The sequence below is a fragment of the Mobula birostris genome, chromosome 24 (genome assembly GCF_030028105.1).
Source record: "Mobula birostris isolate sMobBir1 chromosome 24, sMobBir1.hap1, whole genome shotgun sequence".
Taxonomy (NCBI): Eukaryota; Metazoa; Chordata; class Chondrichthyes; order Myliobatiformes; family Myliobatidae; genus Mobula; species Mobula birostris.
In genome coordinates this window covers 54,911,350-54,935,314 of record NC_092393.1, presented here as the reverse complement: position 1 = coordinate 54,935,314, position 23,965 = coordinate 54,911,350, and the positions used below count along the sequence as shown (strand labels likewise).

The following is a 23,965-nucleotide window of genomic DNA, read 5'->3' as shown; positions in this document are numbered from 1 at the left end:
GTCCCCCTCCCGGTGGCGTTGAGGTGGAGGGTGTAACAGGCAGGGCACAGAGGGAAGGAAGCGTCCATAATTACCGGGCGGCCACCCCAACTCAATCACTACCCTCACCCTCACACCTCAGCCACCCGACTCTTCCCCACCGTCCCCACTCACCCACAACATCGCAGAGCCGGTCTCCGGGACAGGTTGGGAGCCGGTCACATGATCACACCGTCATGTGACCGCTCCCAACAATGTATCGCGTTCACTTCCGGGAGGCCGACCGGCTCTGGGAAGAGCCGCTGCTGGGGTTTAATTACTTGATTGAATTTGTTCAGTGAGTTCGCAGATTGGTCATGGCTGTTTAGTGCGCAGTCCATCTGATTGCAAGCGGATCGAGGAGCAGGCACGCTGATCATTAGAGTTGCAAGAACTCCGGTGCACAATGATGTCGCCGTTTGGTGACATCTTCTGGGTCTGGCTGCTCGTGGGGATCGGTAGTTCGAGGGCGCAGCAGAAGAGGAGGAATGTGCTTCTCATCATAGGTGAGGACCTCAGCACCTGTATCTCCTCACCTGACTGACCTTCCCCCCAACACCCCCATCCCGTGCCGCCCCTTCCCCCGTGTATTATAAAAATGGTGCAGCGTGCCTTCTCTGGGGATGAAGGGGACGAAAGTTTAGAGCGGCTGATGGGTGCCAACCAAAGCTCCGCTTTCTTCTGGATGGCGTTGGAGCTGCCCTCACTCACTGCAAGAGGGGACCCTGGACTGGGGAGCTGAGGTGAGGTGCCAGAAAGGATCTGGGGTGTAGGAGATGAGTCGTTCACCGCAGGAGTCCCATCTCATGCTGTTCCACCCCAGGATGTCGACAGTGGCGGGGTTGAGGGGGTCAGTGGTGCCAATGCCATTGCAAGCCAAGGGCAGGTAGTTCGACTCTGTCTTGATGGTTACCACCAGGCACCTCTGCGCCTTTGACAGCCATGGTTAACATATACAGCCGGGGTGCTAATGGGGACAAGCTCGCACTGCCTATTAAATACTCCCAATGGTGTGCACCTCAAATAGCCTCTGACAACCCAGTCCAGCTCCTGGCCTTCACGGGTGGCTTAGCTACTAAGCCCAGCGGAACTGTTTCTACTGACAGGCGAAGGGCCAAAGGCGGGCGACTGGCATCTTAAAACCAGTTGCTTTAGGCAGATGCAGCTCGCCAGCCGTGGTTGGCAGCTCACCTAGGAGAAGGAAAACTCTGATCTCAAACCTCCGCTGCCTTGTGGCTGCACCCACTCATGGGGAAGGCTTCGGGAGTGAACCCCAAGGGAAAAATCCGGAGGAGTCCAACGTTGAGTTTGGCGCTGACTGGCAACTCCTGCGACACCCCGGCGCCAAACTGCATCGGTCTCTGCTGTTCCTTTGGGTTCATCAGATGTGAGGAGAGGGGGAGCTTGCCCTCCATATCGTACTGCCCAGGCTTGTGTATCCAGACAGGTAGGACACAACGTCCATGGTCGACCCTGACCGACGGAGGCCTCAATAACAGATACAGATTTACTTGTCACGTCTACAGCAAGGCGTGAGATGCGTCGTTTGTGCCAATGACCAACACGGCCCAGAAATTACACTGGGGGGAAGCCCGCAAGTGATGCCATGCATCTGCCACCAACGTAGCATGCCCAGCTCATTGCACAGAAACAGTGGAGCAGGCAACAAGCTGCCAGGGTGGGCAAATAATGGGGCAAGTGAAGATGAACACCAGGAAGGAAATGTTTCTGGGAGGGCAACGATGACAGGGAGACCGCAAGCCTAGATTAACTGGCTGACCTGAGGAAACTGGGAGCATAAAGTACAGCAGCCACAAAAGATTCTGCCTCCGTTCGACCCTGAAAGACACAAACCAACGGGGTGGTGTTAGAGTGAGGTGACCCTTTGCCAGTTGCCTTCTGGAGACCTAGAAGTGTGATTACTCTAGTCAAGTGTGATGTTCTCAGGGGCTGTGGGTTGTGGATGGAGAACGCCTGTGCATGACTTTGTTAAACATGGGGAGCATGTGTGTGGTCAGCCACCACACGGGCCTTGACAGATCGGAATGACAGACGACTGGGACTACGACTTCACTGCCGTTGTAAGAACATAAGAAATAGGAGCAGGAGTCGGCCATCTGGCCCGTCGAGCCTGCTCCGACATTCAATAAGATCATGGCTGATCTGACCATGGACTCATCTCCACCTACCTGCCTTTTCCCCATAACCCTTAATTCCCCTGCTGTGCAAAAATCTATCCAACCTTGTCTTAAATATATTTACTGAGGCAGCCTCCACTGCTTCATTTGACAGAGAATTCCACAGATTCACCACTCTGGGAAGAGCAGTCTCCGTCCTAAATCTACTCCCCCGAATCTTGGGGCTGTGTCCCCTAGGTCTAGTCTCACCTACCAGTGGAAACAACTTTCCTGCCTCCATCTTGTCGATCCCTTTCACGGTTGTGATGTGTCGTCATCTTCCCCCAGCTTCACCACTGAGGTCTCGCAGATCCGCGTATTACAGTGGAGTCTGGTTAATGAGGGCAGCTGGTTATTTGGGGCAAATCTTAACGAACAAAAACTCATGGAGAAAGTTGCCAGGATTCCCTTTGTGCATTTGGGACATTCTGCCACTTCACTGGGGCAGGAGACTGTTGCCGAACATTTTCTGACTGGCATCGGACACGTGCACTGGGAAACACTAACAAAATCAAGGTCGGCAAGGTGAGGGGAGTTTTTATGAGGTGGGTGCACGGCAAATTTGGCAGGGTCTGCAAGACATCACTTCCTACAAAGCGAAACCCAATAGCATGAATGGCAGCGATGCTTCACTACCAGATAAACTCAATGCCTTCTATGCCCTCTTTGAGAGGGAGAATATAACTACAGCTGTGAAGATCCCTGATGACCCTGTGATCTCTGTCTCAGAGGCCGATGTTAGACTGTCTTTAAAGAGAGTGAACCCTCACAAGGCAGGAGGTCCCGATGGAGTACACTGAAAACCTGTGCCAACCAACTAGCGGGAGTATTCAAGGACATTTTCAACCTCTCACTGCTATGGATGAAAGTTCCCACTTGCTTCAAAAAGGCAACAATTATATCAGTGCCTAAGAAGAATAATGTGAGCTGCCTGAAGGACTATCACCCAGTAGCACTCACATCTACAGTGATGAAATGCTTTGAGAGGTTGGTCATGATTAGACTGAACTCCAGCCTCAGCAAGGACCTGGACCCATTGCAATTTACCTATCGCCACAATAGGTCAATGACAGACGCAATCTCAATAGCTCTCCACACGGCTTTAGACCACCTGGTCAACATAAACGCCTATGTTAGGATGCTGTTCATTGACCATAGCTCAGTATTTAATACCGTCATTCCCACATTCCCACAGCTGACGACGCCGGGTTCGAGAGCGAGGTGTACAACAACACGGCCATCAGGACGCCCAACCTGAACCGGCTGGCAGAACGCAGCGTCATCTTCAACAACGCCTTCTCGTCCGTCAGCAGCTGCTCGCCCAGCCGCTCTGCCATTCTCACCGGGCTGCCGCAGGTACGCTAACACGCGGGCTGGGGGTCTCAAGCGCACGCAGGATCCCGTGATGGGGGGAGTGCCTCTCGTGCACGCAGGCCGGTGTGAAGGGGACACGCTCGCGCACACAAGCTCAGGTCACAGAGCATTGCACAGGCCCTTGTGGTGGGTTGTGGGTGGGTCGGTGCTCACGCAGACCCATGTGACGGGGACAAAGAGATAACACTGCAGGGATCTGAATGTTTGTTTTGTGCTCAGTACTTCCTGTACTCAGCGCTCAGTCACGCCTCAACTTCCTCAGGAGTCTGCTGAGATGCAGTATGTTGTCAAAAACTCTGGCAAACTTCTATATAGGTGTGTGGTGGAAAGTTGCTGAGTGGTTGAGTGCCATTGGGGCCGGGCGTGGGAACGCCAATGGAGCCAGGCATGGGAATGCCAGTGGGGCTGGACGTGGGAAACTGGGAACGCCAGTGGGGGCGGGCGAGGGAACGCCAGTGGGGGCCGAGTGTGGGAACGCCAGTGGGGGGCAGGTGTGGGGACGCCAGTGGGGGGCAGGTGTGGGGGCGCCAGTGGGGCCGGACATGTGAACGCCAGTGGGGCCTGGCGTGGGAAACTGGGAACTTCAATGTGGCCGGGTGTGGGAACGCCAGTGGGGGTCGGTTGTGGGAACGCCAGTGGGGCTGGGTGTGGGGATGCCAGTGCCTTTGAGCAGAGAATCCTACAAAAGGTAGTGGATTCGGCCCAGTACATCACAGGTGAAGCCCTCCCAACCATTGAGCACATCTACATGAAATGCTGCCATAGGAAAGCAGCGTCCATTGTCAAAGATCCTCACCACTCAGGCCATGCTCCTTTCTCGCTGCTGCCATTGAGGGATAAGTGCCTCAGGACTCTCACCACCAGGTTCAAGAACAATTACTACACTTCAACCATCAGGCTCTTGAGCAAAAGACTCATTCAAGGACTTTTTTTATCTTGTTATTTCATGCTCGTTATTTATTGCTATTTATTTATATCTGCATTTGCACAGCTTGTTGTTCATCCTGTTTACAGTTACTGTTCTATAGATCTGTTAAGTATGTCTGCAGGAAGAGAATCTCAGGGGTTGTATGTGGTGACGGACTGTACTCTGATAATAAAAGTTACTTTGAACTTTGATAGCATCAGAATGGAATGTATGGACTGCACCAAGGCGTTCACCACTTCAATTCCTTCGATGGTGTCCGGAGTTTACCAATGCTGCTCAGTCAGGCTGGGATCAGAACCGGTGAGGGTCTTGAACGTTATCTATTTTTACTTGGGGAGACCGTGCTGTAGCAGTCCCCTTTGACCCAATGACCCCGCGCCGCCCAATTACACCCGTGTGCCCAATTACACCCGTGTGCCCAATTACACCCGTGGCCCAATTACACCCGTGGCCCAATTACACCCGTGTGCCCAATTACACCCGTGTGCCCAATTACACCCGTGTGCCCAATTACACCCGTGGCCCAATTACACCCGTGTGCCCAATTACACCCGTGTGCCCAATTACACCCGTGTGCCCAATTACACCCGTGGCCCAATTTACAATGACCAATTTTTTTTTTAGATTATGAGGACACTCAGTCCTCGTTTATTGTCGTTTAGAGATGCATGCATTAAAAAATGATACAATGTTCCTCCAGAGAGATATCACAAGAAAACACAGGACAAACCAAGACTAAAACTGACAAAACCACATAATTATAATGAAGGGTTCTGACGAAAGGTCTCGGCCTGAAATGTTGACTGTACCGCTTCCTAGAGATGCTGCCTGTCCTGCTGCGTTCACCAGCAACTTTTATGTGTGTTGCTTTAATTATAACATATAGTTACAACAGTGCAAAACAATACCATAATTTGATAAAGAGCAGACCATGGACATGGTTAAAAAAAAGTCTGGAAGTCCCAATAGCCCCAACATCTCACGCAATTTCCCCCGGGATCAGTAAAGTATGACTATGACTATAGAAGGGAGAAACCCTCCCTGCCATGAACCTCCAAGTGCAGCACCATTGGAAGCACCCGACCACAAGGGACTCTGAGTCCGTCCGAAAACTTCGAGCCTCCGACCAGCCTCTCCGACACCGAGCACCATCCTCTGCCGAGCGATTTGACCCCACCCTGGTCGCCGAGCAACAAGCAAAGCCAAGGACTTGGGGCCTTCCCCTCCGGAGGTTCTGGACCACACAGTAGCAACAGCAGTGAAGGAGGCATTGCAGAAGTTTCTCCAGATGTTCCTCCATGCTGTCACGTCCGTCTCCATCAAATCAGGATTGTGCACGGCACCCTACTTGACAGATAATAGATATCACCACCGGAGTGGCCGCTGCGAGCTGCGTCGCGCCGCCATCATCTCCTCCGTCCATTAACCTACCCAGTACGTGTTTGGGCTGTGGGAGGAAACCACAGCACCCGGGGAAAACCCACGCGCTCCACGGGGAGGACGTACAGAGACTCCTTACGGAACGACGAGTGGAATTGGAACTGCGGAATGGCCCGAGCTGTAGTAGCTTCACATTAACTGTGGCACCCAGTGTGCTGTGCCGTGTGTCACCTACCGGCTACTGTGCGTGCAACACGCTCAGGTGGGTGTGCGTTCCTGCTTGCGTTGGGCTCCTGGCCATTTTCTATCCGTACGCAGTGTTGTGACTGATAACTGAACCACGTGGAACTTGTAACCGGGGATACATGGAAGTCTTTACTTGCGCGGCAAACCTCCAAAAGAGAGCGAGTCCGGGAGATTCCCAACAGGATCTCGCTCTCTCGACAGGATGCTCTATACTTCATCAACACAAAGAAAACAATAATGAACTACAGTTTCAATCGTTACAATCACCTACTTTAACAATGTAAGTATTGTCAGATAAATTTATCGAAAATTAATGGAGCCACATCCCAACTAACAGAATCTCTTTGACTATTCTATATCAGTGTATGTTCCAAAAACCAGACACCCAAAATATAGCCCTTTTCTTTGTAAGCATGTTGAGCAATGGCTTCCTGAATATGCAATTAGAATTAGTCAGGTTTAATATCACTGGCACATGTTGTGAAATCAGTTAACTTTGCGGCAGCAGTACAATGAAATACATAATAAATATAGAAATAAGTAAGTACGTTACAGTGATTATATGTATGTTAATTAGTTAAATTAAAAATAGTGCAAAAACAGAAATGATAAACACAGTGTAGTGCTCATGGGTACAATGTCCATTTAGGAATCGCGTGGCAGATGGAAAGAAGCTGTTCCTGAATCGCTGAGTGTGTGCCTTCAGGCTTCCGTACCTCCTCCCTGACAGTAAGATTGAGAAGAGGGCATGTCCTGGGTGATGGGGGTCCTTGATAATGGATGCCACCTTTCTGAGGCACTGTTCCTTGAAGATGTCTTGGACACTACGGAGGCTAGTACCCAATTTGTTGGTCAAATATGATGTCGGAATATTGTATTAATGGTAAGACTCTTGGCAATGTGGAGGATCAGAGGGATCTTGGGGTCCAGGTCCATAGGACACTCAAAGCTGCTGTGCAGGTTGACTCTGTGGTTAAGGAAGCATACGGTGCATTGGCCTTCATCAGTCATGGGATTGAGTTTAAGAGCCAAGAGGTAATATTGCAGCTATTTAGAACCCTGGTCAGACCCCACTTGGAGTACTGTGCTCAGTTCTGGTCGCCTCACTACAGGAAAGATGTGGAAACCATAGAAAGGGTGCAGAGGAGATTTACAAGGATGTTGCCTGGATTGGGGAGCATGCTTTATGAGAATAGGTAGAGTGAACTCAGCCTTTTCTCCTTGGAGCGACGGAGGATGAGAGATGGTTTGATAGAGGTGTATAAGATAATGAGAGGCATTGATCGTGTGGATAGTCAGAGGCTTTTCCCCAGGGCTGAAATTGCTAGCACAAGAGGACATAGTTTTAAGTTGCTTTGAATTAGGTACAGAGAGGATGTCGGGGTAAGTTTTTTACGCAGAGAGTGGTGAGTGCGTGGAATGGGCTGCCGGCGGTGGTGGAGGCGGATACGATAGGGTCTTTTAAGAGACTCCTGGATGGCCACAAGGAGTTAGAAAAATAGAGGGCTATGGGTAAAGCCTAAGTGGTTCTAAGGTAAGGACATGTTCGGCACAGCTTTGAGGGCCGAAGGGCCTGTATTGTGCTGTAGGTTTTCTATGTTTCTATGATGAATTCTACAACTTTCTGTAGCTTCTTTCAGTCCTGTGGAGTAGCCTCCCCGTCCCCACCCCCACATACGAGTCAATGATGCAGCCCGTCAGAAAGCTCTCCATGGTACACCTAGAGAAGTCTTTCAGTGCTTTATGTGACAAATCAAACTGCTAATGAAATATAGCCGCTGTCTTCTTTATAACTGCATCGATATGTTGGGATGTTGGGACCAGGTTAGATCCTCAGAGATCCTGACAATCAGGATCTTGAAATTATACACTCTCTCCACTTCTGATTCCTCTATAAGGATTGGTTCGTGTCCCCTCTTTTTACCCTTCCTGAAATCCACAATCAGCTCTTTGGTCTGGCTGATGTGGAGTACATGGTTGTTGCTGTGACACCACTCCACTAGCTGGTGTATCTTGCTCCTGTACGACCACCTGAGATTCTGCCAATAATGTTTGTATCATCAGCAAATTTATAGATGGTATTTGAGCTGTGCCTGGCCACACAGTCATGGGTACATAGAGAGTAGAGCAGTGGGCTAAGCACACACCCCTGAGGTGCGCCAGTGTTGATTGTCAGCGAGGAGGAGATGTTATCGCCAATCTGCACTGATTGTGGACTTCCGGTTAGGAAACCAGGGATCCAGTTGCAGAGGGAGGTACAGAGGCCCAGGTTCTGTAGCTTTTCGATCAGGACTATAGGAATGATGGCGTTAAACTCTGAGCTACAGTCAGTAAACAGCATCCTGACGTAGGTGTTTGCATTGTCCAGGTGATCTAAGGCCGTGTGAAGAGCCATTGAGATTGCGTCCGTCATAGACCGATTGTGACGAGAGGCAAGGTGCAGTGGCTCCAGGTCCTTGCTGGGGCAGGAGTTGATTTTAAACATGACCAACCTCTCAAAGCACTTCATCACTGTCGAAGTGACTGATACTGGACAATAGGCATTAAGGCAGCTCACATTACTCTTCCCGGGCATGACTATAATTGTTGCCCTTTTCAAGCAAGAGGGAACTTCCAACTGTAGCAGTGAGAGATTGAAAATTAATTTATCAGAAGGTTAGGTGCTAAAACAGATCTCTCCTACACTGTGCCTTTAAATAGCAGGGATACACCCTCAACAATTTGCTGATAGCAGGAACAGTAGAACGTCATGCTCTCAAAGTATCATTTAGAATTTGTGAACGGGTTTTAACTCCTGAAGACTGGTTCTCATTTTAGTTCGTCCGTAGTTACAAGCTGAAGAGGTTGTGCAGGGTCTGGAAATCCAGGACACGTGCGCTCTGTTGTGCTGGATCTCCAGCATCTGCCCCATGTTGGGGCAGCACAGTAGCCAAGCGGTTAGTACAACCCTTCACGGTACCAGCGACCCGGGTTCGATTCCCACCGCTGCCTGTAAGGAGTTTGTACGTTCTCCCCGTGACCGCGTTGGTGCTCCGGTTTCCTCCCACAGTCCAAAGACCTACTGGTTGGTAAGTTAATTGGTTGGGGTTAATTCGAGGTTAATTGCTGGGCGGCACGCCTCGAAAGGCTGGAGGGGCTTATTCCATGCTGTATCTCAAAAAAAAACAGTAGGAACCCAGCAGGTCGGGCAGCGTCTGTGGAGAGGAATGAACCGTCGACATTGTGACAGAGACTCTCCTTCAGGAAGGTTCCAGAATAAAACGGTGTGGGGAGGGGAAGGAGGAGAGCTGGAAGGTGGTGGGTGAAGCCAGGCGGGTGGAGAAGGAGGAATTTGATAGGAGAGGGAGACTGGACCATGGGAGAAAGGGATGGAGGATGGTCACTGGGGGGTGGAGACAGGCAGGGTAGGAGGCCAATTATGGTACCTCTAATGTCATAACTCAGGAATAATCCTTGACACAACGCGTTCTGGCTTGCATGCTAGTATACTGGACACACGTTCTACATGCAAGGCACTGTGGCTTGTACGTTGGGCTGCAGAGGCCAGGCTCTGCGTGTTACCGTGTTTGCCCCTCCTATGCCAGTTCTCCCGTGCAGAGTGGGGGCTTCCGAATTCCAAGCCCCCACCCAGCGGTGTTGCTGCCTCTCCACCGGGACGACGCACTTCCTGACATTCCCTTTGCTCGCTCAGGGATAATCGGGAAGAAGCACATTGGGCCGGAGTCCGTCTACCCCTTCGACGACGCGCAGACCGAGGAGAACCATTCCATCCTGCAGGTGGGCCGGAACATCACCCGGATCAAACTGCTGGTCAGGACCTTCCTGCGGGACACGGGCAGCAGGTGGGTGCAGTGGCCCCAGACCGGGTGGGCTTGTCCGACTGACGGTGGGGGCAGCACACTCTCAGTGCGCCCCTGGGGGGAGACAGAGCACTGAGCAGTGCAACGCAACACAGCCCCTTCGGTCCATAATGCTGTGCTAGCCCTTTAACCCGCTCCAAGGTGAGTAACACTTTGTCTATCATCCATGTGCCTCTCTAAGTGCTTCGTAGATTAATATATCTGCCTCTACCACCTCCCCAGCTCGTTCCATGTGCCCACCACACTCTGTGTTTTTTAAAAAAAACTACCTCTGTCATCCACTCTTGTACTTTCCTCCAATCACCTTAAGGTTATACCCCCTGAATTCCCGCTCGGGGAAAATGTCTCTCTGCCCACCTGACCGATGCCTCTCATCATCTTGTACACTTCTATCAAGGCAGCTCTCTGAAGAGAAAAGCCCTCGCCCAGCCTGTCCTCGTAAGACATGCTGTCCAATCCCAGCAGCATCCTACTAATCTCCTCTGCATCCCGACGTGTGTTTCGGTGTGGGGGGGTATTCTGACTCACTGGGGGGGGGCGTGTGTACAACTGTGACTGTCAGCCAACGATATGTCTTGAACTGTCTTGGTGAGAGATTTTACTCTTCCTTGTGCGTGTGCTTTCGAAAATGGGTGCTTCCCCCCCCTCCCTCCCTGGGCTTATTCACCCACCTTGGCATGAGGGTGGCCTCTCCCAGGGCCTATTCGCCCTCTGCTGCCTGGGCCTGCGTCTCAGTGTGGGGTGTGTCTCCCTCCCTGGGCCTGCGTCTCGGTGTGTGGGGTGTGTCTCCCTCCCTGGACCTGCGTCTCGGTGTGTGGGGTGTGTCTCCCTCCCTGGACCTGCGTCTCGGTGTGGAGGTGTCTCCCTCCCTGGGCCTGTGTCTCAGTGTGGGGGGGGGGTGTCTCCCTCCCTGGACCTGCGTCTCGGTGTGTGGGGTGTGTCTCCCTCCCTGGACCTGCGTCTCGGTGTGGAGGTGTCTCCCTCCCTGGACCTGCGTCTCAGTGTGGGGGGGGGGTGTCTCCCTCCCTGGGCCTGCGTCTCAGTGTGGGGGGGGGGGGTGTCTCCCTCCCTGGACCTGCGTCTCGGTGTGGAGGTGTCTCCCTCCCTGGACCTGCGTCTCGGTGTGGAGGTGTCTCCCTCCCTGGGCCTGCGTCTCGGTGTGGGGGGTGTCCACCTCCCTGGGCCTGCGTCTCGGTGTGGGGGGTGTCCACCTCCCTGGGCCTGCGTCTCAGTGTGGGGGTGTCCACCTCCCTGGACCTGCGTCTCAGTGTGGGGGGCGTGTCTCCCTCCCTGGGCCTGCGTCTCGGTGTGTGGGGTGTGTCTCCCTCCCTGGACCTGCGTCTCGGTGTGGAAGTGTATCCCTCACTGGGCCTGCGTCTCGGTGTGGGGGGTGTCCACCTCCCTGGGCCTGCGTCTCGGTGTGGGGGTGTCTCCCTCCCTGGGCCTGCGTCTCGGTGTGGGGGTGTCTCCCTCCCTGGCCCTGCGAATCGGTGTGGGGGTGTCTCCCTCCCTGGGCCTGCGTCTCGTTGTAGAAGAGGTGTCTCCCTCCCTGGCCCTGCGTCTCAGTGTGGGGAGTGTCCACCTCCCTGGCCCTGCGTCTCAGTGTGGGGAGTGTCCACCTCCCTGGCCCTGCGTCTCAGTGTGGGGAGTGTCCACCTCCCTGGGCCTGCGTCTCGGTCCTGGGCCTGCGTCTCGGTGTGGGGGTGTCCACCTCCCTGGGCCTGTGTCTCGGTGTGGGGGTGTCCACCTCCCTGGGCCTGCGTCTCAGTGTGGGGGGTGTCCACCTCCCTGGGCCTGCGTCTCAGGACTCTGTTTAAATACCCCCCTCCCCGTGTGTTTTTTTTGCCTCAGGCCATTCTTTCTGTACGTGGCCTTCCACGATCCGCATCGGTGTGGACATTCCCACCCCCAGTACGGGGTCTTCTGTGAGAAGTTTGGGAACGGGGAGCCCGGGATGGGCTGGATTCCGGACTGGAAGCCGCAGTATTACACTCCGGAGCAGGTGAAGGTAGGTAAGAGGCCGCGCCTGCTGTGACCTTCTGCTCTCACCCCTGTGAAGCCTTGCAGGAGCTGTGATCCGCGCCTGTCTACTCCACGCCCTTCCGCACAGCACAACAGTCCCTCGTCTACATTCCCACCAGATCATTGCGTCCACTTGGATTCCAAGTGAGCTGGACACTGTGGCTGGTGCTTTACCTGGAGAGCGGGGTTTCAGCAGCATCTCCTGCCCCCAAAGCCCCCAAAATGAAAGATACCAGAAGGGGGAGGCCTGTGAGGGAGGCCGCGTCTGACCAGGCCCCTGGAATGTGTTCTGTCTTCATCCAGACTCTGGTGTTTGTGGGGGGGTGAGGACGAGTTCCTGTTGAGGTGTGGAGCAGGCCTCAACACTTAGAGTATTGTGAGCAGTTTTAGGCCCCATATCTACAAAAGGATGTGCTGGCACTGGAGAGGGTCCAGAGCAGGGATTATGAGAATGATCTTTTGGAATGAAAGGGCTTAACGTATCAGGAGTGTTTCATGGCTCTGGGCCTGTACTCATTGGAGTTTGAAAGAATAAGGCAAGATCTCATTGAAACCTATTGAATGTTGAAAGGCCTAGATAGAGTGGAGGTGTGGAGGGGACGTTTTCTATGGTGGGGGAGTCGAAGACCAGAGGACACAGCCTCAGAATAGAGAGATATCCATTTAGAACGGAGATGAGGAGGAATTTCTTTAGCCAGAAGGTGTTGAATCTGTGGAATTCATTGCCACAGGCGACTGTAGAAGCCAAGCCCTTGGGTGTATTAATAGCAGACATTGATAGACACTTAATTCGTTAAAGGTTACAGAGAGAGAGATTCAAGATTGTTTAAAGTAATTTCCTGTACAAGTGTTAAGGCGAATGAAATAACTGTTACTTCCGATCTGATGCAGCCTAAAAAAACCCACAAAAGATAAAGAACACAATAATTATACGAAAACACAATTATTGTAAATACACAGGATAGCTTATACAGTATATACAGATTGATTGTGTGTCCATAAAGTGACACTAGGCACAGGAGTGTCTGTACATAAGGCGACTGACAGGAAATGATAAAGTAGTGGTGATTGGGGGTGTCGAGGGATGGGTTAGTGGGTGGAGGTGTTGATCAGCCTCACTGCTTGAGGTTTCCTGGTCTAGTGGTCCTGTTGTGGATGCTACGTAGCCTCCTCCCTGATGGGAGTCTATGAGCAGGGTGGGTGGGATCCTTCATGTTGTTACTGGCCTTTTGCCAGCACCTTTCTGAATATAAACATTGACAGTTCCTTTCCCCTCACGATGCTGCTCGACCCGCTGAGTTCCACCGGCAGATTGGCTACTGCTCCAGATTCCAACGTGGACAGTCTCTCGGGTCTCTGAGGCTGGTCCGGTTGGGTTTGTTGTGAGGACAAGTACGGTGAGGGACAATGAAAAGCTGGCAGCAGCAGCTTCACAGACGACACGCAGAGCGCAAACTGTAAATAAAATCTACACTCGGTGGCCACTTTATTGGATGCACCTGTACACCTCGTTAATGCAAGTATAGAAGCAGCCAATCATCTTGCAGCAACTCAGTGCATAAGAGCACGCCGACCCGGTCAAGAGGTTCAGTTGTTAATCAGATGAGGCATCAGAATGGGGGAAGAAATGTGATCTAAGTGACTTTGACAGGGGAATGATTGTTGGTGCCAGACAGGGTGGTTTGAGTATTTCAGAAGCTGCTTACCTCCTGGGATTTTCACGCACAGCAATCTGTAGAGTTTACAGAGAATGGTCAAGAAACAAAGTTATCCAGTGAGCGATAGTTCTGTGGGCAAAAGTGCCTTGTTAATGAGAGAGGTCAGAGGAGAATGGCCAGACTGGTTCAAGCTGGCAGGAAGGTGACAGTAACTCAAATAACCACACGTTACAACAGTGGTGTAGAGCATCTCTGAATGCACAGCACATCAAACCTTGAAATGGATGGGTTACAGCAGCAGAAAACCACAAACATACACTCAGTGGCCACTTTATTAGATACAGGAGGGACCTAATAAAGTGGCCACTGAGTATACATAAATTATTTAAGACAATGAAGAACAAAACAAAACTGTAAAACCACCAGAAATCGGTGGAAATGAAACGCACAATTAGAGACCAGTCCATGTTAGTGTTCGAGGTGGTCAGTAGTTCTACATTGCTGAGGTAGAATTAGGGATGTGCGGGTCATTTCAAGAACCTAATGGTTGACAGCCTGAGGGGTTAGGAAGCAAAGAAACTGTGGGAAGTCCAAGCCTTGGTGAGTTGTGGAAAGGGAGGATGGATGTTCCTGAAGGGGGAAAGGTGGGGAGGAACGAGGATTGACCCAGTCCAGACAAGGACTGGAAGGTGTTGCTCATTCAGGAATTACAGTGGTGAGGATGTGAGGAGATGGAGATCGGGAAACGCCCGAGTGAAGGATATCCAAGGTAATCTTTTTAACGAACATGGGATTTACTGATTTTATTTATGCATTTAGAGATCTAGCATGAAAACAGGGCTTTCTGGCCCAATGAACCCACGCTGCCCGTGTGGCCTTCGGAACGTCGGGGGAAACCCAAGCGGGCATGGGGGAGAGCGTGCAAACCGCTTACAAACGGCGGTGGGAATTGAACCCGGGCACCAGTGCTGTAAAAGCATTACGCTAGCTGCCACACTACTCTGCTGCCCCCGTACAGTACGTGGAAACACAGGGAGGCTATTCAGCCCCTTGTGCCTGGCCTGCCGTTCAGTAACAAGGCCCGCCCACCTTTGGGGCATCGTTATTGACTTACCCGGTTGTAGCTCGACGCACGGAGTGGCGGTTCGACCGTGGTGGTGTCGCCGTTGACGCAGGTCAGTTGCAGCTTGGGCCGTGGCGGATGTTGGAGTTTGGTTCTGGCGCTGTCTGTAAGGAGAATGCACGGGGGTCTCCTCTGGGCGCTCCGGTTTCCTCCCACAGTCCAAGGACGTACCGGTTAGCAGGTTAGTTGGCCATTGTAAATTGTCCCGTGGTTAGGGTAGGGTTAAGTAGGAGGTTGGGCAGAGCAGCTCATGGCCTGTTCTGCATTGTTTCACTCAATAAAGAAATAACGATGCAGGGCAGGCATTTCACTGTATCGTGGCACTTGTGGGATTAGTAACCCAGTTCCAGCTTCCGTGCATCAAGCCCATGTCCCTTAATACCCAAAAACCCATCGATCTCCCTCCTGAATGAACGCAGTAGCTCAAACCCCTCCTGGGAAGATAATTCCAAGCCTCTGGTGAATGAAGTTCTGCCCAATTCTGTCCTGAAAGCCCCCCCTCTTGAATTTTGAGACAGTGATCCCTGGTTCTGTTCCCCCTCCCCCCCACCCCCAAGGCAGGAGAGATACCATGCGTATATGAGGAGTGTTTGACAGCTCTGGGGCTGAACGGGGTAGGGGGGGTTCTCGTTGAAACCTATCGAATGGTGAAAGCCCTAGATAGAGTAGACGTTTCTGCTGCTGGGGGAGTCTAAGACCAGAGGACCCAGACTCAGAATGAGAATCAGGTTTATTATCACCAGCATATATCATGAAATTTGTTAACTTAGCAGCAGCAGTTCAATGCAATATAGAGAAAAAATTCAATTATGTATATTAAATGATAAAATTAAAAATAGTGCAAAATTATAGAAGGCATCGTTAGTCTTGCGAGACCATGGATCTGCGCCTGGAAAGTCTTCACTCTACAGGGCGCAGGCCTGGGCAAGGTTGTATGGAAGACCAGCAGTTGCCCATGCTGCAAGTCTCCCCTCTCCACGACACCAATGTTGTCCAAGGGAAGGGCATTAGGACCCGTACAGCTTGGCACTGGTGTCATCGCAGAGCAATGTGTGATTAAGTGCCTTGCTCAAGGACACAACACGTTCCCTCGGCTGGGGCTCGAACTCACGACCTTCAGGTCGCCAGTCCAATGCCTTAACCACTTGGCCACGTGCCCACACTAGTGCAAAAACAGATATATAAAAAGTGAGGTAATGTTGATGGGTTCAATGCCCATTCAGGAATCGGGATGGCAGAGGGGAAGAAGCTGTTCCTGAATCGCTGAGTGTGTACCTTCAGGCTCCTGTATCTCCTTCCCAGTGGTAGCAATGAGATGAGTGCACGTCCTGGGTGATTGGTTAGTGATATGTCCATTAGAACAGAATCTGAATCTGTGGAATTTGTTGCCACAGGCGGCTGTAGAGGCCTAGTCATTGGGGATATTGAAGCCAGAGGCTGACAGATTCTTGATTAGTCAGGACCTGAAGGGATACGGGGAGAAGGCAGGAGATTGGGGCTGAGAGGGAAGTGGATAAGCCATGACAAAATGGCAGAGCAGACTCGATGGCCGAATTCTGCCCCTATATCTTAATATCTTCCATATATCTGCCCAGTTGAGCCCTGTGCTCTGCTTCTTTGAGGTCCCCTCTCACTGATCGAGCGCTCAGTGTCCTGTCCCAGGACAACCCTCCCATCCTGAGTCAGCTCGCTTGTTGTCTGCCACTCTGTGTTAGGAATTGCTGGACGTTTGGTTTACTGAACTTGGATTTGGCTGTGGCAATCTATGGGAGCGGTACGGGGGTATGGTCACTCAGTGCACTGCCTGGACAGGGCAGGACCCTGGAGCAGAGGTAAATCCACTACAGAAGTGAGGCTTTATTCTTAACCTTTCCCTCCTGCTGTTCCTCCTTCCCCAGGTGCCTCCCTTCCTGCCGGACACGCCAGCGTCCCGTGCTGACCTGGCTGCGCAGTATACCACCATCAGCCGTCTCGACCAAGGTCAGTGACTGCAAGCTCTCGAACCGGCGTGGGTGACTTCAACCACCACCGCTCTGGACTGGCTCTGCAGCCTGCAGGCTCGCTTTCCGGGACTTGTCGCGGCGCATGTTCCCAGTCTGTCTTCTTTCGTACTTTAGTTGTTTGTCAGTCTTTGCGCAAGTCCGATTCCAGCCGAGAAAGACGGCCTTTCCTGGGGTTAGAGGACTTACTGTGTGTGTGTGTGTGTGTGTGTGTGTGTGTGTGTGGGGGGGGGGGGGGGGGGGGAACAGGACTGGTTTTGCTGCTGTAGTTTTGTTGCTTCTTGTGTTCTGTGTTGTTCTGCCGAGCGCTGCGGGCTTGCTTGCTACGTTGGTGCCGGAGAGAGCGGCCACACTTGTGGGCTGCTGCCCTGGCACATCCTTGAGTGTGTTGGTTGTGAACGCAAACCGTGCATTTCACTACGTTTCAATGCACACACCATAAGTAAACTCGAATCTTGACCTTGTTTCTGTATGCCTTTCATAAAATTCCACTGTTTTTCTTTTCTCTTGCAAACGCCTGCAAGGAAATGAATTCCCATTTCCTTTCTTGCTCCTCTTCACCTCACCTGCCCACACTTCCCTCCGGTTCGCCTCCTCCTTTCCTTTTTCCCATGGTCCACTCTCCTCTCCTATCAGATTCCTCCTTCTTCAACTCTTTACCTTTTCCACCAATCACCTCCCAGCTTCTTACTTCATCACTCCTCTCCCACGCAACCACCTTCTCCCCTCACCAGGCTTCACCTATCGCCCCGTTCTTATTCTGGCTGTTCCCACCTTTCCTTTCCAGTCCTGATGAAGGGTGTCAATTGTTTATTCCCCTGCATAGATGCTGCCCAACCTGCTGAGTTTCCCCAGCATTTCGTGCGTGTCACTCTGTTTTTCCAGCCCTCGCAGCATCTCTTGCATCGATGATCAGCTTACTTTGAACTTTGACCTATCCGCTCATCCTTTCCGCAGGAATTGGGCTGGTGCTGGAGGAACTGTCAGGGGCTGGCCACGCCGAGGACACGCTGGTAATCTACAGTTCGGACAACGGAATCCCCTTTCCCAATGGGAGGACCAACCTGTACCAGCCTGGAGTTGCCGAGCCCATGTTGGTCCACTCTCCGGACCACCCGGAGCGATGGGGTCAGATCAGCCGGTCCTTCGTCAGCCTGCTGGGTACGTGGTGGCTCGGGGCAGCGGGATAACAGGGTCTAAAGCCTCGGTCCCTGTCAATGCATCTCCCCTTCCCCACTGGCAGGGTGTTCCTCCTTTTCATTTATCATTACATAGAAAACAGAACAGTACAGCTTAGTGACAGGCCAGTCGGACCCCTGTGTTGTGCCAAACTAATTAAACTAGTTCTTCTTCCCCCTCCGCTGCTGGACTTAGATTATGAAGACACGCAGTCCTCTTTTATTGTCATTTAGTAATGCATGCATTAAGAAATGATACAATATTTCCTCCGGTGTGATATCACAAAACACAGGACAGGCCAAGACTGAAAAAACTAACAAAACCACATAATTATAACATATAGTTACAACAGTGCAACAATACCATAACTTGATGAAGAAGTCCATGAGCACAGTAAAGTTCAAAGTCTCTCAAATGTCCCACATCTCACGCAGACGGGAGAAGGAAGGAAAACTCTCCCTGCCATGCCCGACCATGGTCCAACTCTGAGTCACCCGAAAACTTCGAGCTCTGATCAGTTCTCTGGCACCGAGTAGTGAGCGCCATCTCTGTCTGAACGATTCGACCTCAATCTCGGTCACCAACAGCAGGCAAAGCCGGGGATTTTGAGGCCTACCCTCCAAAAGATTCCCGACCACGCTGTAACGACAGCAGCGAACGAGCGTTTCAAAAATTTCTCTAGATGTTCCTCTGTGTTTTCACGTCCGTCTCCATCAAATCAGAATTGTCCACGGCCCCTATTTAACGGATACGATATCATTTTTCACCGGAGGGCTGCGCACGCGCGGCGCGCTGCTCCCTCCTCCCGCCAGAGTTTTCACGTTCAAATTCAGTTCATTGTCATTCAATCGTTCACGTGTACACGATCAAATGAAACAATGTTCCTTCAGACCAAGGTGCACAACACAGTACATACAGCTTTCTCTCCCGCTCGCATGCACGCGCTCTCTCTCTCTCTCTCTCTCTCTCTCTCTCTCACTCTGACACAACGTATAAAGTAATATCACCACAAATAAATTAACAGGTTAGAAGGTGCATTTACGACACAAGTTAAAAGGTGAATGTTTTATCGCCAGTGGTGTTTGATTGGGAATGAGGTATGAGTGGGGGGAGGGAGCTCAGTACTCTCACGGCCTGGGGGAAAACGCTGTTTCCATTCATGAACTCTACCCCACTATTTTGCTGTCCTATGCATTATTTCATTTTCTGCTATTGTAATTTGTAGTATACTTTATGTATTGCAATGTGCAGCTGCTGCAAAACAACAAATTTCATAAGATATGGCGGTGATCGTTCACCTGATTCTGCAAAACTGGCTAACTAAACTGATGGTTTCTGCCTACTCAGTGTCCAATGTCAATATGCCTCCATTCAGAGGGTCCTGAGGAGGTTTATGAGATTGAAAGGGTTAATATCCGAGGAGCGTTTGATGGCTTTGGGCTTGTACTCTCTGGAGTTTAGGAGAATGGGGGTGGGGGGGGGGGAGATCTCACTGAAACCTATTGAATATTGAAAGGCCTAGATAGAGTGGATGTGGGGAGAATGTTTCCTACAGAAGGGGAGCCCAGGACCAGAGGCTACAATGTCAGACTAGAGAGATGTTCATTTAGAACAGAGGTGAGGAGGGATTTCTTTTACTAGAGGGTAGTGAGACCATGGAATTCTTGCCACAGGTGGCTGCGGAGGCCAAGTTATTGGGTATGTTTAAAGTGGAGGTTGAATGCTTCTTGATAAAGTCAGGGTGTCAAAGATTACCAGGAGAATGGGGTTGAGAGGGATAATAAATCAGCCATGATGGAATGGTGGAGCAGATTTGATGGGCTGAATGGCCTAATTCTTTTCCTATATCGTATGATCATTCTCTCCATATTCGTGTGCCTATCGAAACACCCCTATCATGTTCACCTCCACCACACCCCTGGCGCGTTCACCACCACCGCTACGCCCCGGCGCGTTCACCACCACCGCTACGCCCCGGCGCGTTCACCACTGCACCCCCAGCGCGTTCACCACCACCGCTACGCCCCGGCGCATTCACCACCACCGCTACACCCCGGCGCGTTCACCACTGCACCCCTGGCGCGTTCACCACCACCGCTACGCCCCGGCGCGTTCACCACTGCACCCCCGGCGCGTTCACCACCACTGCTACGCCCCGGCGCGTTCACCACCACCGCTACACCCCGGCGCGTTCACCACCACAGCTACGCCCTGGCGCGTTCACCACTGCACCCCTGGCGCGTTCACCACCACTACGCCCCTGGCAGTGAATTCCAAAACTGTTTTTAAAGAAAGTAAACTCCTGCCCACACATTTCTTTGAATTATTCCCCCCTCCCACCCCTCCCCTACCTTAAATGCATGTTGTCTATTATTAGACATTTTGATCCTGGAGAAAACATGACTGCTTCTCTATCTGTGCCCCTCGTACCCTTATCAACGTCTGTCCAGTCCCCTCTCAGAGGAAACAACCCAAGTTTTTCCAACGTCTCCTCGTAGCTCCGTCCCTCTTCTCAACCCTCGACCAAGCACCCAGGTCTTTCCTGTCGCTTATACGGAGATGTACGGTCCTGTGCAACAGTGTTAGGCGCATATACAGCATGTAACTAGACTTAGACTTTTGTACATTCTGCATTTGTCAGCGTGGTGCGGAGAGCGAGTTTGTGAATCTGGCGGGAGCAAGGCGCGTTGGGGATGGGGAGGGTGGAGTGCCATGGGAGGGTGTGAGACGGGTGGCAGAGGAGGCGTGCTGGTGCTGGGAGAAACATCCAGCCCTGAGACACCAGGCAAGGTCCAAACAATCGGTTTATCGATCGTTACAGAATGTCTCTCTGGTGCTTCCCGCTCCCTTCCCCTTTTTCCCAACCATGATTCCCCTCTCCCTGGCCTCTTCCCACTGTCAGCCCACAATAGAGACCCAGATCAGAATCAGGTTTATCATCACTCATAAACGTCATTGAATTTGTTTTTTTTTGCTGCAGCAGTACAGTACGATACGTAAAATTACTACAGTACTCTGCAAAAGTCTTAGGCACCCTAGCTATATACGTGTGCCTAAGATTTTTACAGAGGACTGTATTCACAGATGTTTTGTCATAAGTAAAGAGATATTAGTGGCGTGGTAGTGTAGCAGTTAGTGTAACACTTTATAACACCAGCCACAGGGGTTCGATTCCTGTTGCTGCCTGTAAGGGGTTTGTACATTCTCACCGTGACTGGGCTTTCCCCCGGGTGCTCTGATTTCCTCCCACTTTCCAAAGACGGACGGGCTGGTAGATTAATTGGTAACGTGTACGATGCGCCATTGCGTGCGCTACTGTGAGGCGGCACGGCCACGTAGTGTTTAGCACAATGCTTCACAGTACGGGCGACCGCGACCCGGGTTGGAATCGCACCGTCCCCCGTAGGGAGTTTGTGCGTTCTCCCCTTGACCGCGTGGGTTTACCCCCGGGCGCCCTGATTTCCTCGCACTTTCCAACGACGTACCGGTCAGCAGGTTAATTGGTCACGTAGGTGGAATTGAGCAGCACGAGCTTGTAGGCCAGAAGGGCCCGTTAACGTTCTGTATCTCGTAATTAAAAAATTAAATCGTCTTGATCATTGCTTCTGCAGATATAACTCCGACTATCCTGGACTGGTTCTCTGTCCCTTATCCCGCCTACAGTATCTTCGGGAAGAAGACGGTACATCTAACCGGCAAGTCCATTCTTCCGGCCCTGAACTCCGAGCAGCCCTGGCAAACGGCCTACGCCAGTCAGAGTCACCACGAGGTCACCATGTATTACCCCATGAGGGCTCTTCAGCACCTCCAGTTCCGCCTGGTCCACAACCTTCACTTCAAGATGCCTTTCCCCATCGACCAGGACTTCTACCTCTCTCCCACCTTCCAGGACCTGCTGAACCGCACCACCTCCGGCCTGCCGGTCCACTGGAAGAAGTCCCTGCACCAGTACTACTACCGAGAGCAGTGGGAACTCTTCGATCTGCAAGCAGACCCGGTCGAGACCCACAACCTCGCCTCTGACCCCCGGTATCAGAAGGTGCTGGAGGACATGAGGGGGCAGCTGAAAAAGTGGCAGTGGCTGACTGACGACCCCTGGGTGTGTGCTCCCGAAGGCGTGCTGGAAGACCAGGGCCCCTACAAGCTGGACCCTCAGTGCAGGCCCCTGTACAACCAGCTGTGAAGGCTGTGCACAATGGCGCGGTTGTCCATCTGATTTGACTCTAGGAATGAAATGGTTAACATATGAAGAGCACTTGAGGACTCTGGGTCTGTACTTGGTGGAGTTTAGAGGAACGAGGGGAAGATCGCATTGAAATCTGTCTAATACTGAAAGGCCTAGATAGAGTGGACGTGCAGAGGACGTTTCCGGTAGTGGGAGAGTCTAGAACCTGGTGGCACAGCCTCAAAGTAGAAGGATGTCCTACTACTTTGAGGCTGTTAGTGGGAGAGTCTAGAACCTGGTGGATGAGGAGATGAGGAGAAATTTCTTTATCCAGAGGGTGGTGAATCTGTGGAATTTTCTGCCACAGGGGGCTTGGAGGCCAAGCTATTGGGTTTGTTTAAAACAGAGGTCATCCTCTGCGAAAATTTTTTTCCCAAGCATCTCAATGTTAAGTAAACACCCCCTCGCCTTTATAACTCTGTTCTGTTGTTCAAAGTTCTCCCACCTCTGGAAGCGTATCCACATCTACTCTGTCAGGTGCTTTCTGAAGGTCGTAATGTTTCAATAATATCGCTCCCTCATTCTTCTGAACTCGGAGGAACATCGATCTAATCTCTTCAGCTGCTTGCGACTGGATGACCAGCTCGTGCCAGGAATTGAGAGAGTCTCTTCTACCTCAGAGGCCACTGAATACTTTCTTAAATAAAGGGAACAAAACTGTACGCAGTCCCCCAGCTGTAAACATTTCCCTATTTTGTAAACCGCAACCCTCTTGCAATAAAGGCCACTGGACCTGTGGTCGGTGACAGAGGTCAGCGGGCCCTGAGGATGATCCCCCCCCAGGGTCAGCAAGGCCGGGGTCAGTAGTCCATGCGGGCAGGAGGCACAATGGGCGGTGTCCTTCTCTCCTCCCAGGTCAGCGAGTCCTGGGGTCGGAGGTCCATGCAAGGCTTGGAGGTCAAAATCCCATGATCAGCAAGGCCTGGGGTCAGTATCCAGAGGTCAGCAAGGTCTGGAGGCTGAAACTTCAGGGTCAAAGACCGAAGCTGGCGAGTGTTAGAGGCGTAGGCCCGAGGCCCCTCCCCGAGTTGGCTCGTCCTGAGGTCAGGGATCTGTGAGTTGCAGTTGTGGGCCAGGCACTCTCAGAGGCCCAGAGGCAGCCTGCCCTGTGGCTGGAAGGCCTGTCTGTATGAGTGGATGGGAGAGGGGCCTGTTTTGCAGCAGCTGCTGCTTACATTATTCTGCTGAACTTGGTAAGGAGGCCGTGTGGCTGCAGACTCTGTGGCAATGCCTGCGCGCTGCCCCTACCACATCCTTCGGTTGTGCTGGTTGTTAACACAAGTCACGCATTTCGCTGTGTGCTTCACTGTAAGGGTTATGAGTAAATGAATCTGAACCCAGCCTTTTGCTCTACCTGCCTGCTAACTCGCCGGATCCCTCCAGGAGAGGCACGCCCTCTTCTGCGGCCTGGGCTGGCCGGAGTTGGCCTTCTCACAGGCCCCCCCCACCCGGAACTCCATGCTGCGATCTGCAGCCGGCAGCGATCTGTTCCGGGCAGCCTTGCTGTGCGCGCACACAGCTCCCGGGATTGGAGGTGCCCACCCAGCGAAAGAGCAGCCCTCAGCCGGGCTGCGATGGGAAGGAGCTGTACTAAATCACCACAGACAGAGGGAGCAACAGCACCTTATCAAACACAGACAGCCACGCCGACGATGCAGAGGACTCAGCTGATGCCAGGCACAGTCAGATATAGCACTCCCTGTGTGTGGAAGATAACTTCTTCAATGAACAAGCCAGCTTGCACTAGTAAAAACCTGCAAAGAGTGCACGTTTTT

At 52.0% G+C, this 23,965-nt stretch overlaps 2 protein-coding genes across 4 annotated transcripts in view; one reads left to right on the top strand and one right to left on the bottom strand.

The window, feature by feature from the left end:
• slc26a11 (solute carrier family 26 member 11) overlaps positions 1-260 on the bottom strand; it is a 39,738-nt gene extending 39,478 nt beyond the window's left edge. For all 3 annotated transcript variants that reach the window (XM_072242522.1, XM_072242524.1, XM_072242525.1), the window contains exon 1: positions 154-260. The gene's annotated coding sequence lies outside the window, so the exon portion shown is untranslated. The remainder of the gene's footprint in view (positions 1-153) is intronic.
• Positions 230-23,561, top strand: sgsh (N-sulfoglucosamine sulfohydrolase (sulfamidase)). The gene is made up of 8 exons (XM_072242526.1): positions 230-524; positions 3,391-3,551; positions 4,692-4,797; positions 9,815-9,965; positions 11,835-11,991; positions 16,685-16,766; positions 17,744-17,947; positions 21,577-23,561. Exons 1-8 carry the CDS (start codon positions 425-427, stop codon positions 22,146-22,148), a joined length of 1,533 nt encoding a protein of 510 aa, XP_072098627.1. The 5' UTR covers positions 230-424; the 3' UTR covers positions 22,149-23,561.
• Positions 23,562-23,965: the final 404 nt, after the last annotated feature.